At 38.0% G+C, this 25,098-nt stretch overlaps 1 protein-coding gene across 7 annotated transcripts in view; it reads right to left on the bottom strand.

The window, feature by feature from the left end:
• The window catches only part of MAST2 (microtubule associated serine/threonine kinase 2), a 2,532,505-nt gene that overhangs the window by 50,977 nt on the left and 2,456,430 nt on the right, over positions 1 to 25,098 (bottom strand). For all 7 annotated transcript variants that reach the window (XM_044085935.1, XM_044085937.1, XM_044085936.1 and 4 more), the window contains 2 exons: positions 13,880 to 14,002; positions 2,374 to 2,510 (listed from right to left, as the gene is read on the bottom strand). In XM_044085935.1, the coding sequence (XP_043941870.1) occupies positions 2,374 to 2,510; positions 13,880 to 14,002 (260 nt within the window). The remainder of the gene's footprint in view (positions 1 to 2,373; positions 2,511 to 13,879; positions 14,003 to 25,098) is intronic.

The raw sequence follows: 25,098 nt of genomic DNA, 5'->3' as shown, positions 1-25,098 counted from the left end.
CTCTGAAGAATGAGTTGAACTGGCTGGCTGTTTCAAGGCTGGAGAGGCTGGGGTCTTGGCAGGAGTTTCTTTGCTGCCAGGATGCAGCATGGATGAGATGGAGTCCCAGAATTATTTGGGATTTGTTGAGTGCAAGCACTGGAATTTGGAGAAGTGGACTTTGCAGTCTTTAATTATTAGCTTTTTGTGGAGTTTCGTAGTTGCTTACACTCTAGGAGGGTGTTAGGGTTATTTTTTTACATTGTTTCCATTTTTTGTTCCTTTGGTGCAAGGCTACTTTAGTATCGTTTGATAACAATGAGCAGGGATTGGTTTTGATGCATTTGGTTCGAGGGGGGGCTTGCTGATTGAGAATGGTTAGGAATGAGTTGTTAAAGTAGGAAACGGCATCATCTAGAGGAAGGGTTTTTAGAGGGGACCAGTCAGTATGCTTTAAGCATTTGGAAAAGGTTAGAGAGTTGAAAGAGGAGAGGTTGCAGGTTTGGATATAGTGGTGTTGTTTATGCAGTAGAGATGGGAGATAGTCGGCGAAGGGTGGTAGGTGATCTCTGAGAGGATCAGGTAATGTTCAGGCTTTGGTGATAAGGTTTGGGTGAGTTGTTAGGATCCAGTCAATGATGGTACCAGAGGTACCATTTTTATTTGGTCTGGTTGGAGATTGTATTAGTTGGGAGAAGCTGTACAGGTTGATTGTGTGGGATGGGGCTTCAGAGTTAATAGTATTCCAGCTGATGTTGGTATCACCGAGTATATAGGTTTCATTTTTTATACTGGAGGAGAACCAGGACAAGATGTTTTCAAGACTTTTGATATTATCACCAAGGGAAATATAGAGGGCAGCAATACATATGGACTTGTGCTTGTTTATTTTTAGTAAACCTATTATAATTTCAGCAGTGGCAAAGGTTGATATTTTATTGGAGTAGGGAGTTATTGTATGGGAGGAGGGGTAGATTATTGCTACTCCGCCTCCTTTTTTGCGGGCTCTGTCATTGTGAATGATTTGGAAACCTGGTGGTAGGATTTCACTATCTTTTATATAGGTTTTCAGCCAGGTTTCAGAAACGGCGGTAATGTTGGGGTGGTTATGGGAGAGCCAGGCATGAAGGTTAAGGATTTTGTTTTTGAGGCTTTGTGCATTAAGTGTTGTAAAGTGAATGGACTTTGAGTTTGTGGGTTGAGTGGAGGGTTTGGTGAGACTGATGTTAGTGATGGGGTTGGGGTGGATGTCGCCGGCTAGTGAGAGAGATGTGGAGTAGAAGAGTGAGGCAATGTGTTGGGCAAGGGTAGCTTGGGTTGTGTGAGAGTAGTGATTTCCTGGTATCACATTTAAGAGGGGAGTACAAGGGGGGTTGGGTTGGGAGCAGTTTTTGTTTGAAAAAATAGATTGGGTTAGAGGTAAAGAGTTCATGAGAGATGGATGAGTAGGATGGGAAGTGAGGTTGATGGTTAGATGTAGTGGAGTGTGTGTGAGAGTTATGACAAAGGTTGGGGAAAAAGTGTGAGATAGGTAAGAGAAGAAAGAGAGATTAGTAGGGCAAATGGGGTTATAGGGAGAGATGTTATGCAGAGCATTGTAGGAGGGGTGGATGTTTGGGGTGATGTAGATCTACAGGTGGGTGGAGTTTGGCTTACGTGTATTGTGACTGGAGATGTGTTGGGTGGGGAGGAGTCAGGGGATGTATAAAAGTACAGGTAGTGGGGGGCGGGTGAAATTTGGGGGTAGGTTAGGGGAGTGGAGTGAGCCCGAAGGGTGAATAGACTGGGTTGCACCTTCCGGGAGGAGCAGCAGTCACCAAACAGAAAACAATCAGTGAGAACTTTAGCAACTACAGAAATAGGGCAGCCTATCATTTTGGTTTGAATGTTACCTTTCTGTTTGTTTTTATTATTTACGCACCAATGGAGAGCTGCAGTTCACCGAGAAGTAAGAAAATAATGTAGTTATGCCAGGGGTTTTAGAAAGGGACATGCAGTAAATTATGACTCAACAGAGTACTAATTAAAAAAGAATGGAATATGGTATAAGCGAGTACACTACTGGGGATTCCAATGAAGCAAGGGCAGACAAGCTAAGTCAAAAGATGGTGCCTTTCTACATCAGGTTTTTTGATTCAATATGCAAGTACAATCATAAGTACAAATGGTACTTAAAGCTGTGCACACTACTGAGGGATGCCTGTGGGACCGACAGAAACAGAGTGTAGTCAGGCAGAGGTTTTTAGTATACACACACACACACACACACACATGCATGTGTGAATCAAAACTAAAAATTACTAAATTGAAACTTCTGAACAAAGGGATTAACATCTGAATGAGTGATTACATAATGGCTGAAAAAGAAGATATTAACATTGCACAAGACGTTACCTTTCTTGCCCATCTTTACTTTTGCTTTTCTTACTCCTTCGAGCCATTTTGGACTTGTAGCTGGATCTGCGAGCTGGTCCAATTTTGATGGAAGTATTCTCAAATGGAGTTGTTGAAATGGAAACCTTATTCCCACTCTGTCAAAGTACAAAAAATATCCTATCAATCCTAAAGTTCTTTGCTACACAAATTATAAGTTATTCTCAAGAAAAAAAAGAACTAAGATGTAAGGCTACACCATTCTTCAACTTTATAACTATGCACAAAATTAAATACGTCTTTCCCTTTAAAGGGGAATTTGACACATAACAAATAAAAATAAATCCTTAGTAATGTTATCACAAGGAATGCGTAGCTATATGCTGGGGTAAAATAATTAAGTAGACAGAAATGCTGTCGCACTCTAGAGGGATACACTGAAGTTCCAGATCACAGTTTTAGATTACAACTGTATTGAAGTTTTAGTCTTTCACTGATCACAAACCACAAAGGATAACCAAATTTGTGAAAATATATTTGGGTAACGTTTTACAACATAGTAACTGGTGCAATAAGCACATGAACAGATGGTCAATTATGATAACTAAGACGACTGCATTATTATTAAGGATACTGTCCAAATATTTCTAACAAAAAATTACCATTCTTGACCTTTGTAAATTGTATCTTATAAAAAATACATTTACACAGAGAATTATGTAATGTATTGTACTGATCCGTGGTGGTGCAGAGGTAGCGTTGTTGCTTCACAGCAAGAGGTTCTCCCGTTCAATTCTCGGCTGGAGTGCAGGGAGAGCCTTCTGTGTGGAGTCTGCATGTCCTCCCTGCGGTTGGGTGGGTATTCGAAAGACATGCGTAAATGGGCGTGCCTTCGTTGAAGGTTGAACGTCGAGCTGGCACCTCGGCGTTCGTGAAAAGTCTACTGCCAATCATTAGTGGACCGGAGTTCCACTGTGGTGACCCCTAACAAACAAACAAAAGACAAACAACATTGTATTGCACAATAGCTCTTTACTTCTTTTTATTCCTGCACTGCAACTCCTAAAATTATGACTACTTTTACGTTCCTGCTTCTTTGTCTCCAAATTCTGTAAAGGCATTTCAATCAGACTAATAGACTGATGGAACCTTCAGTTAAAGATTCTCTCCTGAGTGTTTTCTCCAAGTCGATGCCATAAAGACTGCATTAGCCGCAGATGATCAGAAGTGGATACAAAATATGATGTCTGCATGCCTAGCACTTGGGGGGAGGGGGGGGGGGGCAAAGGAATACAAGAACTCAGTAACAGGACCATTTTTTAGTGAACACTCAGCAACAAAGAAAATGCCCACACCTGAAACAGTCATGTATTTTTTTCTGTTACTATTATGACCTTGTACAAAACAAAATAAATTCAAAGAAGGAAGGATACAGGCTTACCCTGTCTGTCATGAAGGATATGAAAAAATGGTCCAACTGTTTGAAGCTTTTGTTCATTCTTTGTATTATCTTGACTGTCTGAGCAAATCTGTCAACTGTATTATTCTCGCCACTTTTTCCTGCTGATCTTATAAAACACTGGTAGTTTTATGGCTTGACTCATTGCCACTTCTGATATTACCTTAGATGGGAATGGAATTTAGTTTTAAGGCTTACTCTGTCCTTATGAAACATCTTGACATATAAGAGTTAATATCTCAGATATCCTTCTGGCACGTATATTGGCCACCACAAAAAGGGCTTTCTACAATAAGAACTTAAGGATCACTGAGGCACTGTACTCAAAAGGGTGGGGTGGAAGAAGTAAAGGACTAGGAAGAACAGGACGGTCAGGATTCGTGATTTCATCTTCTCTCCATTCCTTGCAGCTCACCCAGCCCTTGGACCTCTCAAATGTTCCTCTTTTTCAAAGGGTTTCTTTAGTTTGAATAGGTCTGCCCAAGTATGTTTCCTGTGTAGAAAGACCATTGATTGGTGTAGTAATACTTAGTAAGGGAGGCAAGTGAAAGACATGCATGACTGACCCCATAGTATCCTCCTTCTCCTCTAGTTACTTAAAAGTTTCCTGGAAAAAGGATGCAAACAAATCTTTATTTGAAAAATTATTTAACAATTACCCCTCACATCTTCTAGAAGGGGCTGAATTCTAAACCAAGCATGTCTCTGGAAGACTGCCTCCATGTCTGCCCTCTGCTGGTAGTACTAAAGGCATCATACATACTTTTAAGATCATGTTTCTCTACGTGTTAGTTTACATGTACTTTTGAAAGAACCAAAACAGAAACACCAAGTGAAAAAATAAAGACTAAGAACCAACACACCACACAAATATCATCAGTATTACAACCAGGAAAAAAGACCCAAAAGCACTAATTACTTTTTATTAAAAACGTTAAGCACTTTCATCCATGAAGTATAAGGAATTCATCAGCACAAATTGGTAAATTGCTTTTCATGCAGTATAATAATACACTTTTTTGATTAGTTTGGTGTATACAAATATTAAAAACATAAAATGATATGATAAAATTCATATATAATTATTTACAATCCTTTATATAGTGAAGAATAGGCATTATTATCATTTATTTATTGCAGCAGTTTATGATTAATCTTTGTAGGCACATCAGCAGTTCAAATGAATTTGACGTTGACTGAGCACGCTCTATTAAATCAGATAAATAAATAAAATAGTGAGCGTAACGTTTTTGTAAATGAATATCTGTTGATGTTTTGTTCTAGTTTGACACATATTAATATTTTTATATAAACTGATGTTGATTTACTACTTTTAATAATGTTATTTGCGCATTGACAGGGTATTTATTTATATTAAGTTATATTATTTCATATTTCTTAAATTATCTTAACATGTTTTTAAGATACTAGAACGTATTAATATGAGTGATGGAATAGTCCTAATTAAAATTTTCATGATAATTATTATTAATTATGAAATGGGGTTGCTCTACTCGATCAAAAAATTTTTTGACTGAGTACTAAATTATGGTCTGTGGGGGCTCTTAATTAAGGACAGAAGTCATTATGTTATAGGGTCGACTATCTGCTATATTTGTTTTGCTGACTAAGCTAGCGGATATCATAGTGACATCCGAATGAATGGATTCTGCTACGTTGTTATTTATTTATTATATAAATACTTGTATAAGATAATATTTCTGAATGATTGAAATGAAGTGTGTTATATACACTATGATATATACTTATATAAACAGTCTTTTATAAATATTTTATATAAATAGTTTTATAATGGAGACGCAATGAATATATAATTATTATTTTTGATCTTAGGGTACTGAATTTGTTTCCATGAAAAAGAACCTAAAAAATATATTATCAAGTTTGACAATGGTCTTTTTGGTTTGATCTATGAGAAAAAGCATTAAAAGACGTTTTCAGCTTGTTGCTTTAAATAGTGAATTGATTGCAGAGTTAATCAAATCATTATTGTTTATATAATTGATTAATTGATGCTTGTATCTTGTATATAAACGGAGAGCCCCTTTTGTTTAATTGTAACCTGATGAAGCGCACCTGTGTGTGCGTGAAAGCGCTCGTTCAACATTAAACTTTTTTACTTTTCATGGTGGTTCCTTGCAGTTTCTACTTTCAAATTGGTAAATCAAATAACATGATTAAATATCAAAATATAGGTCAAGTGATAACACCTAAATCCAGCAATATTACAGTACAAGTAAAAGGAAAACAGTACTATGTAAAACTAAGCACAAAACCTACTTAATATGTTGTATATCAAAACATTTTAAAGGAAATAATATCAAATAAACAAACTACTAAAATGCATCATCTCAAAAAATACTTACTGTTAAAATTCTTTACTATGCTTCTATTGGATCTGACTGCAGTCACTACACTGTGTGTATGAGGGAGCATGACTTTGAAAGTGGATGCCCCCATGTACAAGATATTTGGGATGACCGACGTCCAGAGAACCCCTTGCTGTTTATAACAAGTGTGTTACAGAATTTTAGCAAAGATGCTTCGATATTGTGAAGTACTCCTACCACTTTCTAAAAAGTATTGACAATTCTTTGTTTTGGGCAGCTGCAGTGGTGCAGCGGTTAGCGTCTAGCAAGAGGTTCTCCAGTTCAATCCTCGGCTGGGGTGCCTTCTGTGTGGAGTCTGCATGTCCTCCCTGTGGTCAAAGTGGGTTTCCTCTGGGTGCTCCGGTTTCCTCCCACATCCCAAAGGACTCTCTAATTGGCCATAGGCGTGAGTGCATGTGTCTCTGTGCCTTCTGTGGAAGGTTGGGCACTGGGCTGGCAACTCGATACTGTAAAACTCCACTGCCAATCATGACCGGACAGCTGATCTGCTGTGGAGACCCCTAACTGGGAAAAGCTGAAAGAAGAAAAAGAAGATTGACAATTATTTGTTTTCTATAAAGCTGGCTTTTGTTACAAGTGATGCAGTGGACCTTTTTTCTGTTATTCCTCATCAGGTTGGCATAAAATTATTTACAGAAACTTTACTTGAATGTGATTTTTAACCCATGGGGATACTAATGTTTTGTCCTTATTCATGGAAGCTGTTCTAACAGATAATTTTATCTGTTTTGAAGGAGAATTTTTTCCAGGAGATTATCAGAGTGGTAAGGGGGGTGTCCTGCGCTCCTTTATATGGAAATTTGATCATGTGGTATTGGGAGCAGTATTATATATTTAATGTACCCTTTGCTTCTGGTTTTAGTGTTTCTTAGGTTTTTTTGGATGACATATTTATACCATAGAATGAGAATGATAAGTTAAAAGAATTTTTTAGATTATATTCAAAATATATTATTTTTTTAAAGTCACAGGCAATCAAGGATTGGAATTAATTATTTGGATATACAGGTAGACAGAAATGTTGAAATGTGTAGTTTTTCTTCTATACATTGTAAACCCAGATTCTCACTTATCTAGTAATTACCCTATTGGCCAAAAGAGAGTTAAAGTCCAGCTGGTACAAGTGACCAGGATTATCTCAAAGGATGAGACTTTAGTTAGACAGCTGAATAAACTTAATGGATATCTTTGCAAAGAAAATATCCTATAAATATGCTAAATGAGATTAAAATTGGAAATTTTAAAGGTACATTGTACTAAGATAACTTGCTTGTCTATAGTCATTTATTTTGTCTGGGCTGAGAGTGAAATAGATCCATTTTGATCAGTGATGTACCACAGTTACCACACTGAATGAATGAATGAATAACATCAAGCACTGAATCAGTAAGATGGGTAGCTCTAGAGAAGAAATGGTCCAAGATCAGTTACAGAGATGAAAAGGTCTTGCTCAGCAGGACCTATAAACCTGATTTTTAGGTCACCAGGAAAAGTGTGCCACATCTGAGAATTATGGAGACAACAACAGAAGAAGGGCAGTGAAACAACAGACATTACAAAGTGAAATGACAATACAGTACAGTAGGTCAATTCTTAATTTAGTGAAAGTGTGTGTAAAAGTCAATCTGGACAGAACTCATCAGCATCAGAGAAGAAGGGTGTGAGATCCACTCACACACACACGCATTCACTTATATGGTTCGATTTCACAGATATAATTGACATTTATGAAGCAGAAGCTGAGGAGCTGAAAGCATGGTTTAAGCCAGGTTTCACAGACAGAGATGATACTGACATTTCCTTACAGGAACCATGTATGGATGTTATCCAATTTGTTCATACTGTTTTTGAGGCTGAACTTGAGGCCAGATACACCATGAATGGGGCAGGACGATTGGAGGCAGTTTAGGGAGGATATTTAATGTTGAGATTTAAAGAGGGCAAGTTTCATTTCTACATCACCTGAAAACAGGAGTAGAAGCCAGAGAGTGATAAAGTTGAAAGGTGTTTTATCTTGTTGAATGGAGATCAGAAGAAAAGGTTGTGTGTTCCGAGGCTGAGAGGAGAATGTGATTAGAAACAATATAGGCTAATGGGAGTTTGTTGGTGTTATCTTGAGTGCAAGAAGAGTCTGAGGGAAGGCTTTTACAAAGAAAATGCTTGTGAGGCCTGTAAGTGTGTGTGGAGAGGAAAATGACTAGCATTAGAAGGGAAAAGAAGGGAGATGTAAATATGAAGACAGTTATAAGACAGGACAGGAAGTAGCTACTTGAAAAGAATTACGAGGGCAGCAGTGGAATATTGAGTATGTATGACTCGCAGTCCCTTAACTGCATATTTATTTATTTATTTATTTAGTAAGTTCCATTTGTTGACTGGGATAGTCTAGCTGGGCAAGACTCCTTTTTAGCAGATGCTCGGAAGAATGTTTACATATTAATACACAAAACATTATAAACATAACCTGTGATTCAAATTAAAACATAAAACACAGCATGGGATTACAATTTTTAAACTACCCAAAGTGGGTTTAACTAATACAAAAAGTTTTCAAAAACATACATAGGCATGAACAAAAGAAAAGACTCAAATAACAAATATGTAATAAATACAAAAATAGAGACAGTTTATTCAAATGTTGGTATACAAGTAGAAAAGACAATGGTTATAAGAATATACAGTTAGAGTAATGAGGTGGCATGATTATCCAGGTGCAGAGCAGGAACATAACCAGGAGTTGGGACAGGTAGTCTTTGAGTCTGCCTTTAAAGCATTTTAGGTTTTGTACTGGTCATACTTCAATCAGTATGTTGTTCCACAGTTTAGTGACATAACTTGAGTAATGTAAGTCACTAGCTATGGTTTTAGATTTACTAAAAATTAAGAGATATTTATTTCCTGAGAGCAGTTCCCTTGTAGGTGAACAGTGCAGGAGAATGTTCCTTAAAGAAGGACAATTTTTGGGTTTATAAATTAGGTTGTGTGCAGTAATAAACTGAGTAGGACAGATATAGTAAGGAAGCTCAATCCAGTATAATGGTTTAAGGGCAACACAGTGATGTGTTCTGGATGGAAGGTTAGTTTCAAATTTAGCTCTTTTGTTATAGCATACATCCAATGTCTTCATATATGTAGAGTGCTGGTTATTAAGAATGGGAACTGCATAAGCAGTGATGGGAGAAGATATGATGAAGCTATGGTTTTCCTAGCAGATTCTGAGAGATGTGCATTAACTTGATAAACTATTATCAATTTTTTTAATGGCTTGAAGAATATGATGCTCAAAGATTAGGTTTTCATCTATAACAACATCCAGCAATTCTGTCTGCAATAACATTTATACTGTAGCACTGTCTTTTAATGTAAAGCTAAAGCTATGTTTTTGGTTTTGTACTGTTTTGGTAAGAACAGTATTATTTGGCTTTCTCTGCATTCAGGATTAGGTTGGAGTGGTGTAACTAAGACTCAATAGATGAGAAGCACTTGAGTGACCTGCTGAAGGTACAGTATGTTAGGAGCTGAGCAGATAAGGGTAGAGTCATCTGTATATTGCACTATGTTGGCATGTGTGGTCCCAGTGTGGAGATAATTTATAAGGATGTGATCCTTGAGGAACAGTAACAGGGATGGGGAAAATACAATTGTAGTCTATTTGATAGGTACCTCCGAAACCACAAGAGGGATGAGTGATCAAGTCCTAAAGAAGAAAGCTTGGTTAGTAATTTTTAACGAGACTGTATCAAAAGCTTTGGATAGGTCTAAGGAAAGAGACAAGGTTATCTGCATTTCCTTGAAAGTTTATGGTGTTCATGAAACTAAGGAGGGTGGAGATGGAAACCATGCTGAGTCTGAAAACGTTTATTGTTGATAAGCTACTTGAGAAGCTGAGAACTGACGCATATAGGTCTTTACTTGGAAAAATTCAGTCAAATTTCCACCTTTGTGCAAGAGGAATGAGAGATGTTTTTCTTCCAGAGTGACTGGTTTATCAGTATAGAAGTAATGTAAGCAAAGACACCTGCACCATTTTAATACATTCACACAGAAGATAATACATTTTCTAAGGTGGTGGGTTTCCAGGGTTTTGAAGATATCTTTTATTGGTAGCCATTTGGACAGGTTCAAACTTGAGAGAAGGAGAATTTTTATCAGTACAGATAAGCAGGGTAAAGACAGTAGCAGGGTTAACTTTGAGTTAAGTCAAGTTCTGGTTATATGAAGTGGCTGTTGAACTGAGTAGCAATACTGTCATAGCAGTGCTATTTGTGGTTGGCAGAGGTGTGATAGTGTGGCCATAGTGCAGTATATTATTTATTATGGCCAAGAACAGTTTAGGACTGTTTTGCTATTTATGCTGAAGACTGGCTTAAATAGCACTGTTTGTCTGATTTAATTTGTTTTTAGCACAATTTCTAAGCTGTCAAAAAATATGTAAGCTGACTTGTGTTTTACTACAGTGTCATTCTTTCCAGGCTTTATCTCTTTATGACATAAGTTGTTTGGTTAACCAACGTGCAGGGTTTGATTTAATTCTTTTTGTTGAATCATAGCAAGATTGTTGAAAAAAGTTGTATTGAAGTAAGTGACTAATTAAGGTCTTGAGTTTGGCTCACGTGATGAGGGACAGGTGTCCTTGTTAAATGAAGAAAGACTGCATACTTGATTGTATAGGACTGCTTTGTCTACATTGCTGTGGTGTTGTACTACAAATGTTGGAAGATGATCACTAATTATATATCAGGGAGGCGATTGGAGGTGCTTATATGGTTTGGCTGAGAGGAGAGGATCCAGTCTAGTGCAGAATGCCTGTACTACTACTGCTGAATATAGTGTGTGTGCGTGGGGGGTGAGGGGGTGGATCATAGCTGGCCATAGGCATAGGCCAACTAGGCGGCCGCCTAGGGCGCCACTCTATCTGGGGCACCTTTTCAGTGTTTATTTGATGTAGGTAGACCAGGATGGGGGCACCGGGTGGCGTGGTGGGGGGCACCTTTTGCCTAGGCCACCAGCTGACCTAAGGCCACTCCTGGGGGGGATGATTAGCGGAGTGACATTGTAAAAATGATTTATAAAGTTTGTAAAGGGAGTCTGAGGTTGTAATTTGCCAATCAAAATTTAGATCACTCAGAATAAAGGCTTCATGAAGGATATTGTGATTTTCACAGAATGTCAAGATTTTTGCCATATATTTTTGATCTGTTGCTCAAAAAAATTGTGATTTTCTGGCAAATCACTGGGATGAAGTAAGGATTGAACTCACTAAATAATGATATACATTTGTGTTTCAGACTTCATGTCCTTTAAAAAAACGCATGCTAAGACAAATCCTGTAATTCTAGCAACATTTTAAGTTTATAGGACCAATATTTAAAATCTGTCCTATTTTTGAGCTTTCGTCCCCCCATTTTGTCAGGCTTTGTCCAGATTTTTTGCTGTAAGAGGTTGAGAGGTATGACTGTGATGTGTCCAGCAGAGAAAATCATCTTTTGTTTAGATATTATCTGGAAGTATATATAAGGCTTAATACATAAAAATAAAAGCAAACTGGTACCACAGCCACCAAATGACAACTTTAAAAAAGCAACATAATTTTTGTTTGTGTCTTTCGGCTTTTCCCGGTTAGGGGTCGACACAGTGGAACTCCGGTCCGCTAATGATTGGAGGTAGACTTTCATGTGCTGGCTTGCCAGGCCTTACGCACAACCTTCAACGAAGGAACGCCCATTCACGCATATCGACACACAGAAGATGCTCTAACTGAGAATCGAACGGGCAACGTCTAACTGTGAGGCGACAACGCTACCGCAGCACCAAGAACATTAATAACGCAAGTAGCACTTTCGCTACAAATAGCTTCATCAGGCAGAAAAGCATTGCAGGAAATGAAAGTCTTTATACATACAACAAAATCAATTAAAAATCACATGACAATAAATTAACATTTTACAATTAAAATTTAAATATATATTCACTTAATTCTATTTCTTAAGTCTTTCAGGAATTGTTTAATGGTAAATGCTTCATTTAAACCTGGACATGCTTGTGCCCTGAATCTATCCATTTGCTCACTTCTCTTTCTGTATCACTTTTTAAATCACCTCCTCTATTTTTTCTAAAATAACTTGCAGTACTACAAACTTAAAATAACGTGTTTGTACAACGCATTTGTTTCAACTTTTTTATGCATCTCTGACGGATGATCACATATACGTTCTTTCAATTTTCTGTTTGTTTTGCCTATACAGAAGGCTTCACATTCTTGACATAATTCCATCTAGACTAAATTCCTAGCATCAAAGGTACCATACTCTGAAACGAAAAAAAATATTTTTCTTAACTGGATGCTTAATAATTGTACTTGTGCAAAAAGGGTGCAGTACTGGAAACTGCTGCCAGCCAGAGGGACAAAAAACATACAGTATTAGTAAACTTGTTGCTGCTGTGACTTCAAAAGTGATGACAGTCTAACTACTGAAATAGCACAATGAATTGAAAATCTGATACATAATCAGCAAAGGCCTGTCCTTAATCAATAGGATTATAATCCATTCAGATCCAACTAAAGTGTCTATGTGAAAGTTCACCTGTTGTCCCTGACTAGCTTGGAAATATTTCAGCCTTGGAAGGACAACAGTATGGCAGTTAGTGATTAAGATTTCATTACTTCAGGCTCTAGGGTTTCTGGTTCAAGGGGTTCCGACCGCACCTCCAAATACCATATTTCTGGAAATTTGCAGCTTCTGCTTGTATATGTTGATTTTCCCCCTTGGGGCTACAGTTTCTTTCCAACTTCCAAAAGTATGCCGATCTATGGCTTAGTCTAAAGTATCGAAATTTATTTACCTTGCCCCAGTTGCACAGATCATGACTGAAAAGGATTAAAGAAGGGATTAACTAACTAATCCCGTAAAAAAAAAATCTACCACTATTAAGTCAAGAGTTCTCAACAGGCTGTAGTCTGAAGATATGGAGTAAGAATGGTCTTTCTTGTGAGAGAACTCAGTGGAACCAGATAGCCAAGGGGCTAAAGGGGGTTAACAGGGGCATTTCCTCACCTTTTAATGGTGGTAAGTAGAAATTTTTAGATCTGGTCTGAAACAACCACAAATCAGGGCTGTTATCAAACAATTTCCCTGCAGTAGCATCAATGGAATACATCTGATAGTGTCAGCAAAATAAAATCAGAAATTGGGAAAACACTGAAATGTTGAGAATGAAGCATGTTTCAAACACATTCTGCACTAAATTGTAAACTGCTGCATAAAGTCTGCAGAAAGTAGTTTTACATTTCAGCAATGGAAAATATCTGAGAACAGATTTTATAATGGAGCTGCTGCTGCATTGGAAGTGCCAGTAGGGATGCATGCAAAATGTCATTAACTCCTCACTTCTACTGGAAACAGCTACATGTATGACCTGCTGAGTGACAGTGCTTAGAAGACCACCCTCTGGGACGGTGGTCAGCATACATTCTTTAGCTGTGAAATATACAGATAAACATCCACTTACTCTTTTACAAAATTATACTACCCTAGACCAGCAAAACAATAACCCATTTACAAAACTGCTTTTTAACAAGCAACATGACCATTTAATTGCGGTAATGATCAAGACCTTCCTCAATACATCAGCCATCAGCAACATAGATGATTCTTACCTTTAAGATGAGTTCTACCACCTCTGTGTGCACCAAGCCATGGACTGGTTCTCCATTAACATGCGTTATTAGATCACCTTCTTGCAGACCTGCCTCATGAGCAGGACCATCTTCCTCCACGTGCTGACAGAAAACAAAACAAATCCCAGTAAAATAAGTGTCATAAATAACATGTTTTGTTTGTTTCAGTCAGCCATAATCATGTACCAGCACTAAACTACTTAGCTACTGCCTCACATATAGATGACAGAAAAAAATGCAATTGTAATATGGTTGAGACTTACAAAGACTAACATGACCCAGTCCACTCAAGTCAACAGAAAAACAAAGTAAATACATGAGATCCCTCACACTGCCTCATGAAGTAAGTAATCATCCTTAATTGTTCCAATTATTATTATTTAGTCATACAGTAAAAGTCTGTTAAAGTTATTACTTTTTCCCTGATGACAGCATAATTTGTACTGACTTGAGGGAAAATACAGAATAACACAGAAGATAAGGTGACTACAGAAAAAGGTGAAGATCTAGCTAACTGTGTGGTTACACGCTTGCCTGAACAGACGGGAAGACTACAACAATAAAATTAGGGTCTAAAGATGATAGGATGTCACTATTTAACAGGAGTTGCGTTAACCTGACCTTAAAGATAATGAGCAAACAAATTTCCATAGCTCAAAAAAAACAGTCAGCATTTCGCTGCTTGCACAAAAAAAAAAAACAGTCAGCATTTCGCTGCTTGCACAAAAAAAAAAAACAGTCAGCATTTCGCTGCTTGCACAAAAAAAAAAACAGTCAGCATTTCGCTGCTTGCATTTTCATGCTTGTGATCAATAATTTAATATAAAAGAAAGCGCTTTTTAATTGTATTCTACCTAAAATTTAACTTTTAAAAGTACCACAATTAGGAGAAAATGGATTATTTCTACTATCACATCCATGAGGATGTACTGATGTCATTGAGAAAGCAAGCCTTTGGTTAATTGATTGTTAAATATTTTCTGCCAAATTGTTAAATACATTGTTTAACAGACTGCAGCCCACCCCCTCACAAATTAAACAAACAACCAAAAAAATACCGGGGCTTCTGATGATCCACAGGAAGAATACCCGTTTCCTCCTGGCCCCATAAAGGCATCATCAATTCGAATGTCCCCATCGACAGAATGCAACAGCAGGCGTTTAATCTACATTTTCTCTAAATCAGATATATTGAATTTTATATTAAACTTAAATTTCAGGTGAAATAAAACACACAGACAATAAAGAATGTCCATAAAAAATTTGGAACCCTATATAGATGCAAAATGTACCTCACCAATGACAGTAAAGCCACCATCGCAAGAACCCACATTTTATCCACACTCCTCTATGCCTGCCCCATACTCATCAACCTAAACAAAGCAGACTTTAACAAACTAAACACCTGCTACAATACAATAACTAGGTTTGCTACTGACTCACCCTTCAGGACACATCACTACATAACAATCAAACAACTATCCTGACTAGAATTACCCAACCTGCTCACATATAACCAGCTTACAACAGCCCACCAAATTCTATATTACCCCAACAGAGCAAGAGTTCCTGCACTTCAAGTTCTACTTAATATCTACTCTAACAAATGCCTATTAAGATCCACCAATAAAGCACTGGCTGACACAGGCAAAAGCAACAATAGCTCTGGGGACTCCTTGTTTTCCATTTCTGTTGCAAAAGCATGGAATACCATCCTTGTAGATGTAAGGACAACTGAAAACAAAAATTATTTCAAAAAACTCCTCTGGTCTCATTTACACAGTTCTTGGTTATGTAATTGTTCCGACCCTGGGTAGCTCCGCTTAACTAGATCATATCGTACTTTAACCTTCTATGAAAGCTTGCAACAACTCCTTTCTATACTCTTATGTGTGTTTACTGTACTAGCCACTGATGAGTGTAGCCAAATGACTGAACAAAATGTCCTTTCAACTACATTGTTTATTGTAACACACTGTGCTCCTTATAGTATATTTATTTTTTGCTCCTTTCTTGCCCTTGAAACTGAACCATATTAACTTTTTGACTCTGTACTGTACTTTATTAACATGTGCATTGTATTTACTGTATTTGCTGTAAAAATCTTTGTGGAGCTTTTCTCCTTGTGCCTCCACTGAAAAAGGATCCATGTCCAGTCAGACTTTCCCAGTAAACAAATGTAAAATAAATAAATACAATTAAAAAGATCTTTCTTTTTACATAATCTAGTAATCACAAGCACAATGATGTGTGTGATTAGAATGGCAAGTCTCTGAGAATGGGGAATGTTATATCAGATAGAATGCTATGCACTGCAGATGCTGGGGAATGTTATGTTAGACAGAATGATTTGAGCTGCAGATGATGGGGAATGTTATATTAGAATTGTATGCTCTGCAGATGCTGGGGAATGTTATGTTAGCTAGAATGCTATGAGCTGCAGATGATGGGGAATGTTATGTTAGACAGAATGGTATGCACTGCAGATGCTGCGGAATATTAGGTTAGGTAGAATGCTATGTGCTGCAGATGATGGGGAATGTTATGTTAGATAGAATGCTATGCACTGCAGATGCTGGGGAATGTTATGTTAGACAGAATGCTATGAGCTGCAGATGATGGGGAATGTTATGTTAGATAGAATGCTATGAGCTGCAGATGATGGGGAATGTTATGTTAGATAGAATGCTATGCACTGCAGATGATGGAGAATGTTATGTTAGATAGAATATGAGCTGCAGATGATGGGGAATGTTATATTAGAATGCTATGCTCTGCAGATGCTGGGGAATGTTATGTTAGACAGAATGCTATGAGCTGCAGATGATGGGGAATGTTATATTACATAGAATGATATGAGCTGCAGATGATGGGGAATGTTATGTTAGATAGAATGCTATGCACTGCAGATGCTGGGGAATGTTATGTTAGACAGAATGCTATGAGCTGCAGATGATGGGGAATGTTATGTTAGATGGAATGCTATGCACTGCAGATGCTGGGGAATGTTATGTTAGACAGAATGCTATGAGCTGCAGATGATGGGGAATGTTATATTAGATAGAATGCTATGCACTGCAGATGCTGGCGAATGTTATGTTAGAATGATATGCACTGCAGATGCTGGGTAATGTCATGTTAGATGATATGCTATGAGATGCAGATGATGGGGAATGTTATGTTAGACAGAATGATATGCACTGCAGATGCTGGGGAATGTCATGTTAGATAGAATGCTATGAGCTGCAGATGATGGGGAATGTTATGTTAGAATGCTATAATCTGCAGATGATGGGGAATGTTATGTTAGAATGCTATGCACTGTAGATGTTGGGGAATTTTATGTTAGCTAGAACGCTATGAGCTGCAGATGATGGGGAATGTTATGTTAGATAGAATGCTATGCATTGCAGATGCTGGGGAATGTTATGTTAGACAGAATGGTATGCACTGCAGATGCTGCGGAATATTATGTTAGGTAGAATGCTATGAGCTGCAGATGCTGGGGAATGTTATGTTAGACAGAATGCTATGAGCTGCAGATGATGGGGAATGTTATGTTAGATAGAATGCTATGAGCTGCAGATGATGGGGAATGTTATGTTAGATAGAATGCTATGCACTGCAGATGATGGAGAATGTTATGTTAGATAGAATGATATGAGCTGCAGATGATGGGAAATGTTATATTAGAATGCTATAATCTGCAGATGATGGGGAATGTTATGTTAGATAGAATGCTATGCACTGTAGATGCTGGGGAATTTTATGTTAGCTAGAATGCTATGAGCTGCAGATGATGGGGAATGTTATGTTAGAATGCTATGCACTGCAGATGCTGGGGAATGTTATGTTAGACAGAATGCTATGAGCTGCAGATGATGGGGAATGTTATGTTAGATAGAATGCTATGAGCTGCAGATGATGGGGAATGTTATGTTAGATAGAATGCTATGCACTGCAGATGATGGGGAATGTTATGTTAGATCGAATGCTATGAGCTGCAGATGATGAAGAATGTTATCTTACACAGAATGCTATGTGCTGCATACAATGGGGAATGTTATGTTACATAGAATGCTATGCACTGCATACGATGGGGAATGCTATGCCTGCATACGATGGGGAATGTTTTGTTAGAATGTTATCTGCTGCATATGATGGGGAATGTTATGTTAGAAAGAATGCTATGTACTGCATACAATGGGGAATGTTATGTTAGAAGGAATGCTATGTACTGCATACAATGGGGAATGTTATGTTAGATACAATACTATGTGCTGCGTACAATGGGGAATGTTATGTTACACAGAATGCTTTGCCCTGTGTACGATAGAATGCTATTTGCAGCATACAATGGAGAATGTTACGTTACAAAGAATCCTATGCACTGCATACGATGGGGAATGCTGTTACACAGAATGCTGTGCGCTGCATACGATGGGGAATGTTGCGTTACATAAAATGTTATGTGCTACATATGATGGGGAATGTTTTGTTAGAATGCTATCTGGTGCATACAATGGGGAAAGTTTTGTTAAAATGCTATCTGCTGCATACGATGAGGAATTCGTTATCTTAGATAAAATGCTACCAGCTACATACAATGGGGAATGTAATTTTAGGTAAAATTGTACCTGCTGCATATGATGGGGAATGTTGTGTTAGATAAAATGCTACCTGCTGCATATGATGGGGAATGTTATGTTAGAATGCTATGTGCTGCATACGATGGGGAATGTTATGTTAGATAGAATGCTATATGCTGCAAATAATGGTGTATGTTTTGTTAGATAAAATAAAACCACCAACGATCAGCAAAAACGATAGTGAACACAATGTAATAAATATTACTTTATTATTGCTCCAAAACCATAATCCAGACCGGTTTCGGCTATTCAGCCTTTGTCAATGGATACAAAAAGATTTTTTGATGTGAAATAAAACAGCCTATATTTATAGTGATCGCTAATTACCTTGAAGCAGTGGTATAGCACAACCTAGTGGATGGAGTATCAAAGTACATGTATCATCTTAGTTGCAAAGCATTCGCCCAGTGACATTTAATGCCAAAAATGTAAACATTATATCATATTTTCAAGGATGAAAAAGCAGAGTTTTGAAAAAATCATTTGTGCATACAGATTCCATGGTGATAAGCCAGGGGCATACTCCATGTATTTATAAATAAGCATCCATTGGTATTCAAGAATAATGAATTGTAAATCTGACTACAACTGGTATATATTGTATATGATAACAATATGTCAATAAAATAAAAAGTAATGATCATATACCATATTAATAAATAAAGTTTGAAAAATAAGCCGTCATTGTCGGCTATTAATATTGGTTGTAATGATTTCAAACAGTTTCCTTATGAATGATGCCTAAATTATCATTATTAGAATACCTTGCCATATATTTCAAAACATCATGACAGATAAAAATACAAAACTGTGTGTATATATATATATATATACATATATACATATATATATATATATATATATGTATCCTACTTTTGTGGATATATAAAAGAATGCATACCATACTTTGGTCGAATGATGATGTTAATTGTGGTAAACTTGACCACCATTATATTATTCACACTAATTTTTGATCTATGTGTATATATGATTTCGCCATAATCATGAAACCACCCAATATTATATAAAACTCACAGATGGTCATTCAGACCTGGTGGAAATAAACATCCAAGGTTGGTAATCCAATATTGTTCCTTATGGTTTAAAATGGTGTGCCAACCTTGTTGGTTGTTCCTGTCTCCCTGAATTTTGTCAATGATCATGAACATGAAATGAGCATTGGGATGTTGTATCGTATGTCTGTACAAAGCATTTGTTTCTTTTTTGTTCTTAAAGAATTTACCAGTGCCAACACTAATCGTGTATTTAAAACGAGGGTGATTGGAAATTGCAGTAGTACATGGATCATCTACTTAGCTACCTGCCAATGTAAAGCCTTCTACGTTGGTCAAACATCAAGATCTCTTAGAACAAGGATCACAGAACATCGTAGTGACATTAAGAACAAAAAAGAAACAAATGCTTTGTACAGACATACGATACAACATCCCAATGCTCATTTCATGTTCATGATCATTGACAAAATTCAGGGAGACAGGAACAACCAACAAGGTTGGCACACCATTTTAAACCATAAGGAACAATACTGGATTACCAACCTTGGATGTTTATTTCCACCAGGTCTGAATGACCATCTGTGAGTTTTATATAATATTGGGTGGTTTCATGATCATATATACACATAGATCAAAAATTAGTGTGAATAATATAATGGTGGTCAAGTTTACCACAATTAACATCAGCATTCGACCAAAGTATGGTATTGCATTCTTTTATATATCCACAAAAGTAGGATACATATATATACACAGTTTTGTATTTTTATCTGTCATGATGTTTTGAAATATATGGCAAAGTATTCTAATAATGATAATTTAGGCATCATTCATAAGGAAACTATTTGAAATCATTACAACCAATATTAATAGCCGACAATGATGGCTTATTTTTCAAACTTTATTAATATGGTATATGATCATTACTTTTTATTTTATTGACATATTGTTATCATATACAATATATACCAGTTGTAGTCAGATTTACAATTCTTTATTCTTGAATACCAATGGATGCTTATTTATAAATACATGGAGTATGCCCCTGGCTTATCACCATGGAATCTGTATGCACAAATGATTTTTTCAAAACTCTACTTTTTCATCCTTGAAAATATGATATAATGTTTACATTTTTGGCATTAAATGTCACTGGGCAAATGCTTTGCAACTAAGATGATACATGTACTTTGATACTCCATCCACTAGGTTGTGCTATACCACTGCTTCAAGGTAATTAGAGATCACTATAAATATAGGCTGTTTTATTTCACATCAAAAAATCTTTTTGTATCCATTGACAAAGGCTGAATAGCCGAAACCGGTCTGGATTATGGTTTTGGAGAAATAATAAAGTAATCTTTATTACATTGTGTTCACTATCATTTTTGCTGGTCGTTGGTGGTTTTACGTTATTGGTTTGACCCTGCACGCCATTCTTGCGGAGCACTTTGTTTGTTGTTAGATAAAATGCTATGTGGTGCATACGGTGGGGAATATTATGTTAGATAGAATGCTAGGTGCTGCATACAATGGGAATGTTATGTTAGATAGAATGCTATGTGCTGCATATTATGGGGAATGTTATGTTAGATACAAATCTATATGCTGCATATGATGGGGAATGTTTTGTTATTTAAAACGCTATATACTGCATAAGATGGGGAATGTTTTGTTATATAAAACGCTATGTTCTGCATATGATGGGGAATGTTTTGTTATACAAAATACTATGCGCTGCATATGATGGGAATGTTTTGTTATATAAAATGCTATGCACTGCATATGATGGGAATGGTATTTTAGACAGAATGTCATGTGCTGCATATGATGAGAATGTTATGTTTGATAGAATGCTATGTGCTGCATATGATGGGAATGTTATGTTAGATAGAATGCTATGTGCTGCATATGATGGGAATGTTATGTTAGATAGAATACTATGTGCTGCATATGATGGGACTGCTATGTTAGACAGAATGTTATGTGCTGCATTTGACGGGAATGTTTTGATGGGAATGTTATGTTAAGATAGAATGCTATATGCTGCATATGATGGGAATGTTATGTTAGCTAGAATGCTATGTGCTGCATACCATCGGAATGTTATGTTAGATAGAATGCTATGTGTGCTGCATATGATGGGGAATGTTTTGTTATATAAAACGCTATATGCTGCATATGAGGGGAAATGTTTTCTTATATAAAATGCTATGTGCTGCATATGATGGGGAATGTTTTGTTATATAAAATGCTATGTGCTGCATATGATGGGAATGTTATGTTAGAGAGAATGCTATGTGCCGCATATGATGGGAATGTTAAGTTAGATAGAATGCTATGTGCTGCATATGATGGGAATGTTATGTTAGATAGAATGCTATGTGCTGCATTTGATGGGAAATGGACTTAGACTATTTTATGGGTAGTAGCAATAAAGCATCAGTAATGTACAAGATGAATGGGTTTAAGAGGTTATCTTTTGAATTAAGACTCTGTTTGGGCTACTCAGCCATGGTGGAACCTGGAAGAGTCAAAATCGGTTTAATATTTTTCTGTGTGAAAGGGTAAGATTGATTGTTCATTGTTCGGTTTCTTTGAGGCAATTTGGAAAATGGAGAGAAATTGCTGGGTGTGGTGTGTACACCTGGTGCCATGGAAATGAAGGGATATTTGTACACTGGTTAGCCATATTGTTTTGCCCTACTTGATGTTGGATTTCCATATCCATGGTGCAGGGGAGCATACTAAATAGATGACTGTATTATTTTGTGTGTTTTGTGAAGGGCAAGTTCTACACTCTGTAACAAACGTGCTTGCAGATGGAAATTGTGCACGAAGATGAATGTGCAACAGGTATGCACTATGTAATGAGTAGCAAGGCACTATCAGCAGGGACTTGCCTGTTAATGGTGCCAGTGAAACTTCAAAGGCCTGGATCAGGGCCACTACTGATGTCAGACCATGCTCAATAAGGATGCACTCCTGCACTTGCTAGAAGAAGTGATAAAAGGCCACAGGCAACTCTCTGAAGTCTAGGGTATGAATCATGGTCCCCAGTAAAGAAGACAGAATAGTTGTGTAAAACCTTACCATACCCATAGATGTCCTTCTCTTCTATATGCTGCAGTATTCATAACACGAAGGAGTCCGCCTCTGGCTGACTCATATGTCTGGCCAGTATTCCAAAGTTTAAATGCTCTTGCAAGGTACATGCAATGGTGCACATCACTCAGTGTTTGTTGGCAACAAAGAGATGTGGGGTGCAATGCAGACATCAGCACGTACTTCCCTCAAAACTGAATGCTGCAAACCACCAGTATGATAAAATGAAGAAACATGTAACCAGGGACCAGGCAAGCATCAGGGGGAAGGCAGGGAGAGAGCAATACTGCAGAATATAGAAGAGAAGGACATCTATGGTTATGGTAAGATTTTACACAACTATTCTATTTCCTTCCATTCATATGCTGCAGTATTTATAACATGAGGGAGAATGCCAAAGCTCATGCAGAGGAGGAATTGGAAGGAGGAGATGAAACATTTTCCACGCAGACATGGAGAATGGCTCTTGCAAACCCCACTCTTGACCTGGAAATGACATTCAGTTTATACTGTTTGGTGAAGATATGAACAGAGGACCCGGTAAGCTGCCTCCAGGAAAGAGTTGTATTCAATCCTTTAAAGAAGGGCCCAGAAGAGGGCACTGCCCTAGCAGAGTGTGCCCTTACAGGAGAAGACAGATCTTTTCTATTGGATGAGTAGCAGAAAGAAATGGTTTGAGAAATCCATGAGAAAATAGTTTGCTTGGAAACAGGCTGGCCCAGGGCCCTTGGGTGATAGGAGACAAGCAATCTGTCAGACTCACTGATGGGCTTAGTTTTGCACAAGTAGTAGCTGAGTTGTCTACGAACATCCAAGGTATGGAGAATCCTCTCACTGGAGGATTGGGAAAATGGGAAGAAGGTAGGAAGACTGATACCCTGATTCAAGGATAACTCATTAACCACCTTGGGCATGAAGGATCGATTAAGCCGAAGAGAAACCCTGTCCCTATGAAAGACAGTAAAGGGAGAAGAGGCCATGAGGGCTTGCAGCTCAGAAATCCTTCTGCCAGAGGTAATAGCCGCTAGGAGAGCCATTTTCCATGTGCAGTGTTGCAAGGAGGATGACACTGCTGGTTCGAAGGGGGCTAGGGTAAATTTTTCCAGGAAAAAACTGAGACCCCAAGGAGGAAGCACTGGTTTCCTTGGTGGTCTAATGTGAAGGACACCTTTTAGGAACAGTCTGACTTCCAACCTGGAAGCCAAGGGAGGAGACATAGGCAAACATGCTGAGATGGCAACAGATGTGCCTTGACTGAGGAATATAAGCCACTCTTCATTAAATCACACAGATGAGACAAAACCAAAGGCACCTCGACAGACAGTGTTGTAAGTGTTTTTTAAGACACCAGAAGGAAAACCTCTTCCATTTGGAGACATAGGATTTCCTAGTAGTGGGTTTTCTGGCCTCCTGCAGAACTTGCAGCATGTCTTCAGTGTAAAGGTGTCTAAAGGTAATTAAAGCCCTATCACCCACAGAGTCACATTTAGTGTCGACATTTGTGGATGTTTTGTGTGAGTAGGTCCATCCTGTGAGGTAACTTGTAGTGATTGCCCTTGGTTAAATGTAGGAGAAGGGGGAACCAAAGCTATCTTGGCCAAAAGGGGGTCACCAGCAAGATTTGTGGTTGTTCCACTGAATTTTCAGCAGAACCTTCTGAATGAGTGGGAAGGGGAGAATGCATACAGAAACATCCCCTTCCATGGAAAAGATAGTGCATCCACCTCCCATGCCTCAGGATGTGGAATCCTGGCACAATACTTGGGAAGCTGTCTGTTCATGGGAGGCAAAATGATCTATTTGAGGGATACCCCATCAATGGACAAGGTCCAGAAGCACATCCTTGTTCAACATCCACTTGTGGGATTGAGTCATGGTCCTGCTTAGAGAGTCTGCCATCACATTCTGAGCTGAGAGAATGTAAACAGCCTGGAGGGAAACCAGACTCTGCTGGGCTATCTTCCCAGGTGTATAATGTCAGTCTGCAGAGGATATAGGACTTTGTCCCTCCCTGCTTGTTGATGTACCAGAGGGCTGTGGTATTGTCTGTGAACCACCTCAGAACCCCTGGCGAAATCCTGGACTTGAAGATTTTGAGGGCAAAGATCAAAGCTCTCATTTCCTTTATGCTAATGTGTTCTTTTGTCTGAGGAGGGGACCACATATCCCTGACCTTCCAGTTTTCAAGAGTAGCACCCATCCTGTGTCAGACACATCCATGTACAGATCCTGGGTCGGTGGAAGTGGTTGAAGGGGTAGGCCTGGATTTTTGGAGACCTTGAAAATCCACCACTCTAACTCCTTTGTCAAACAGGGTGGGGGGGGGGTGGCAACAAATTCCAGAGGGTGAGAGTGTTGCTTCCAAACTTTTCTCAGGAACCATTGGAATTTCCTCAAGTATAGTCTGGCAAAGAGAAGCATTGGAATA

This window comes from Protopterus annectens, chromosome 10.part0 (genome assembly GCF_019279795.1).
Source record: "Protopterus annectens isolate FY-2018-M chromosome 10.part0, PAN1.0, whole genome shotgun sequence".
NCBI lineage: Eukaryota > Metazoa > Chordata > Ceratodontiformes > Protopteridae > Protopterus > Protopterus annectens.
The sequence above is the reverse complement of the archived record's forward strand: the minus strand, read 5'-3'. Positions and strand labels throughout refer to the sequence as shown.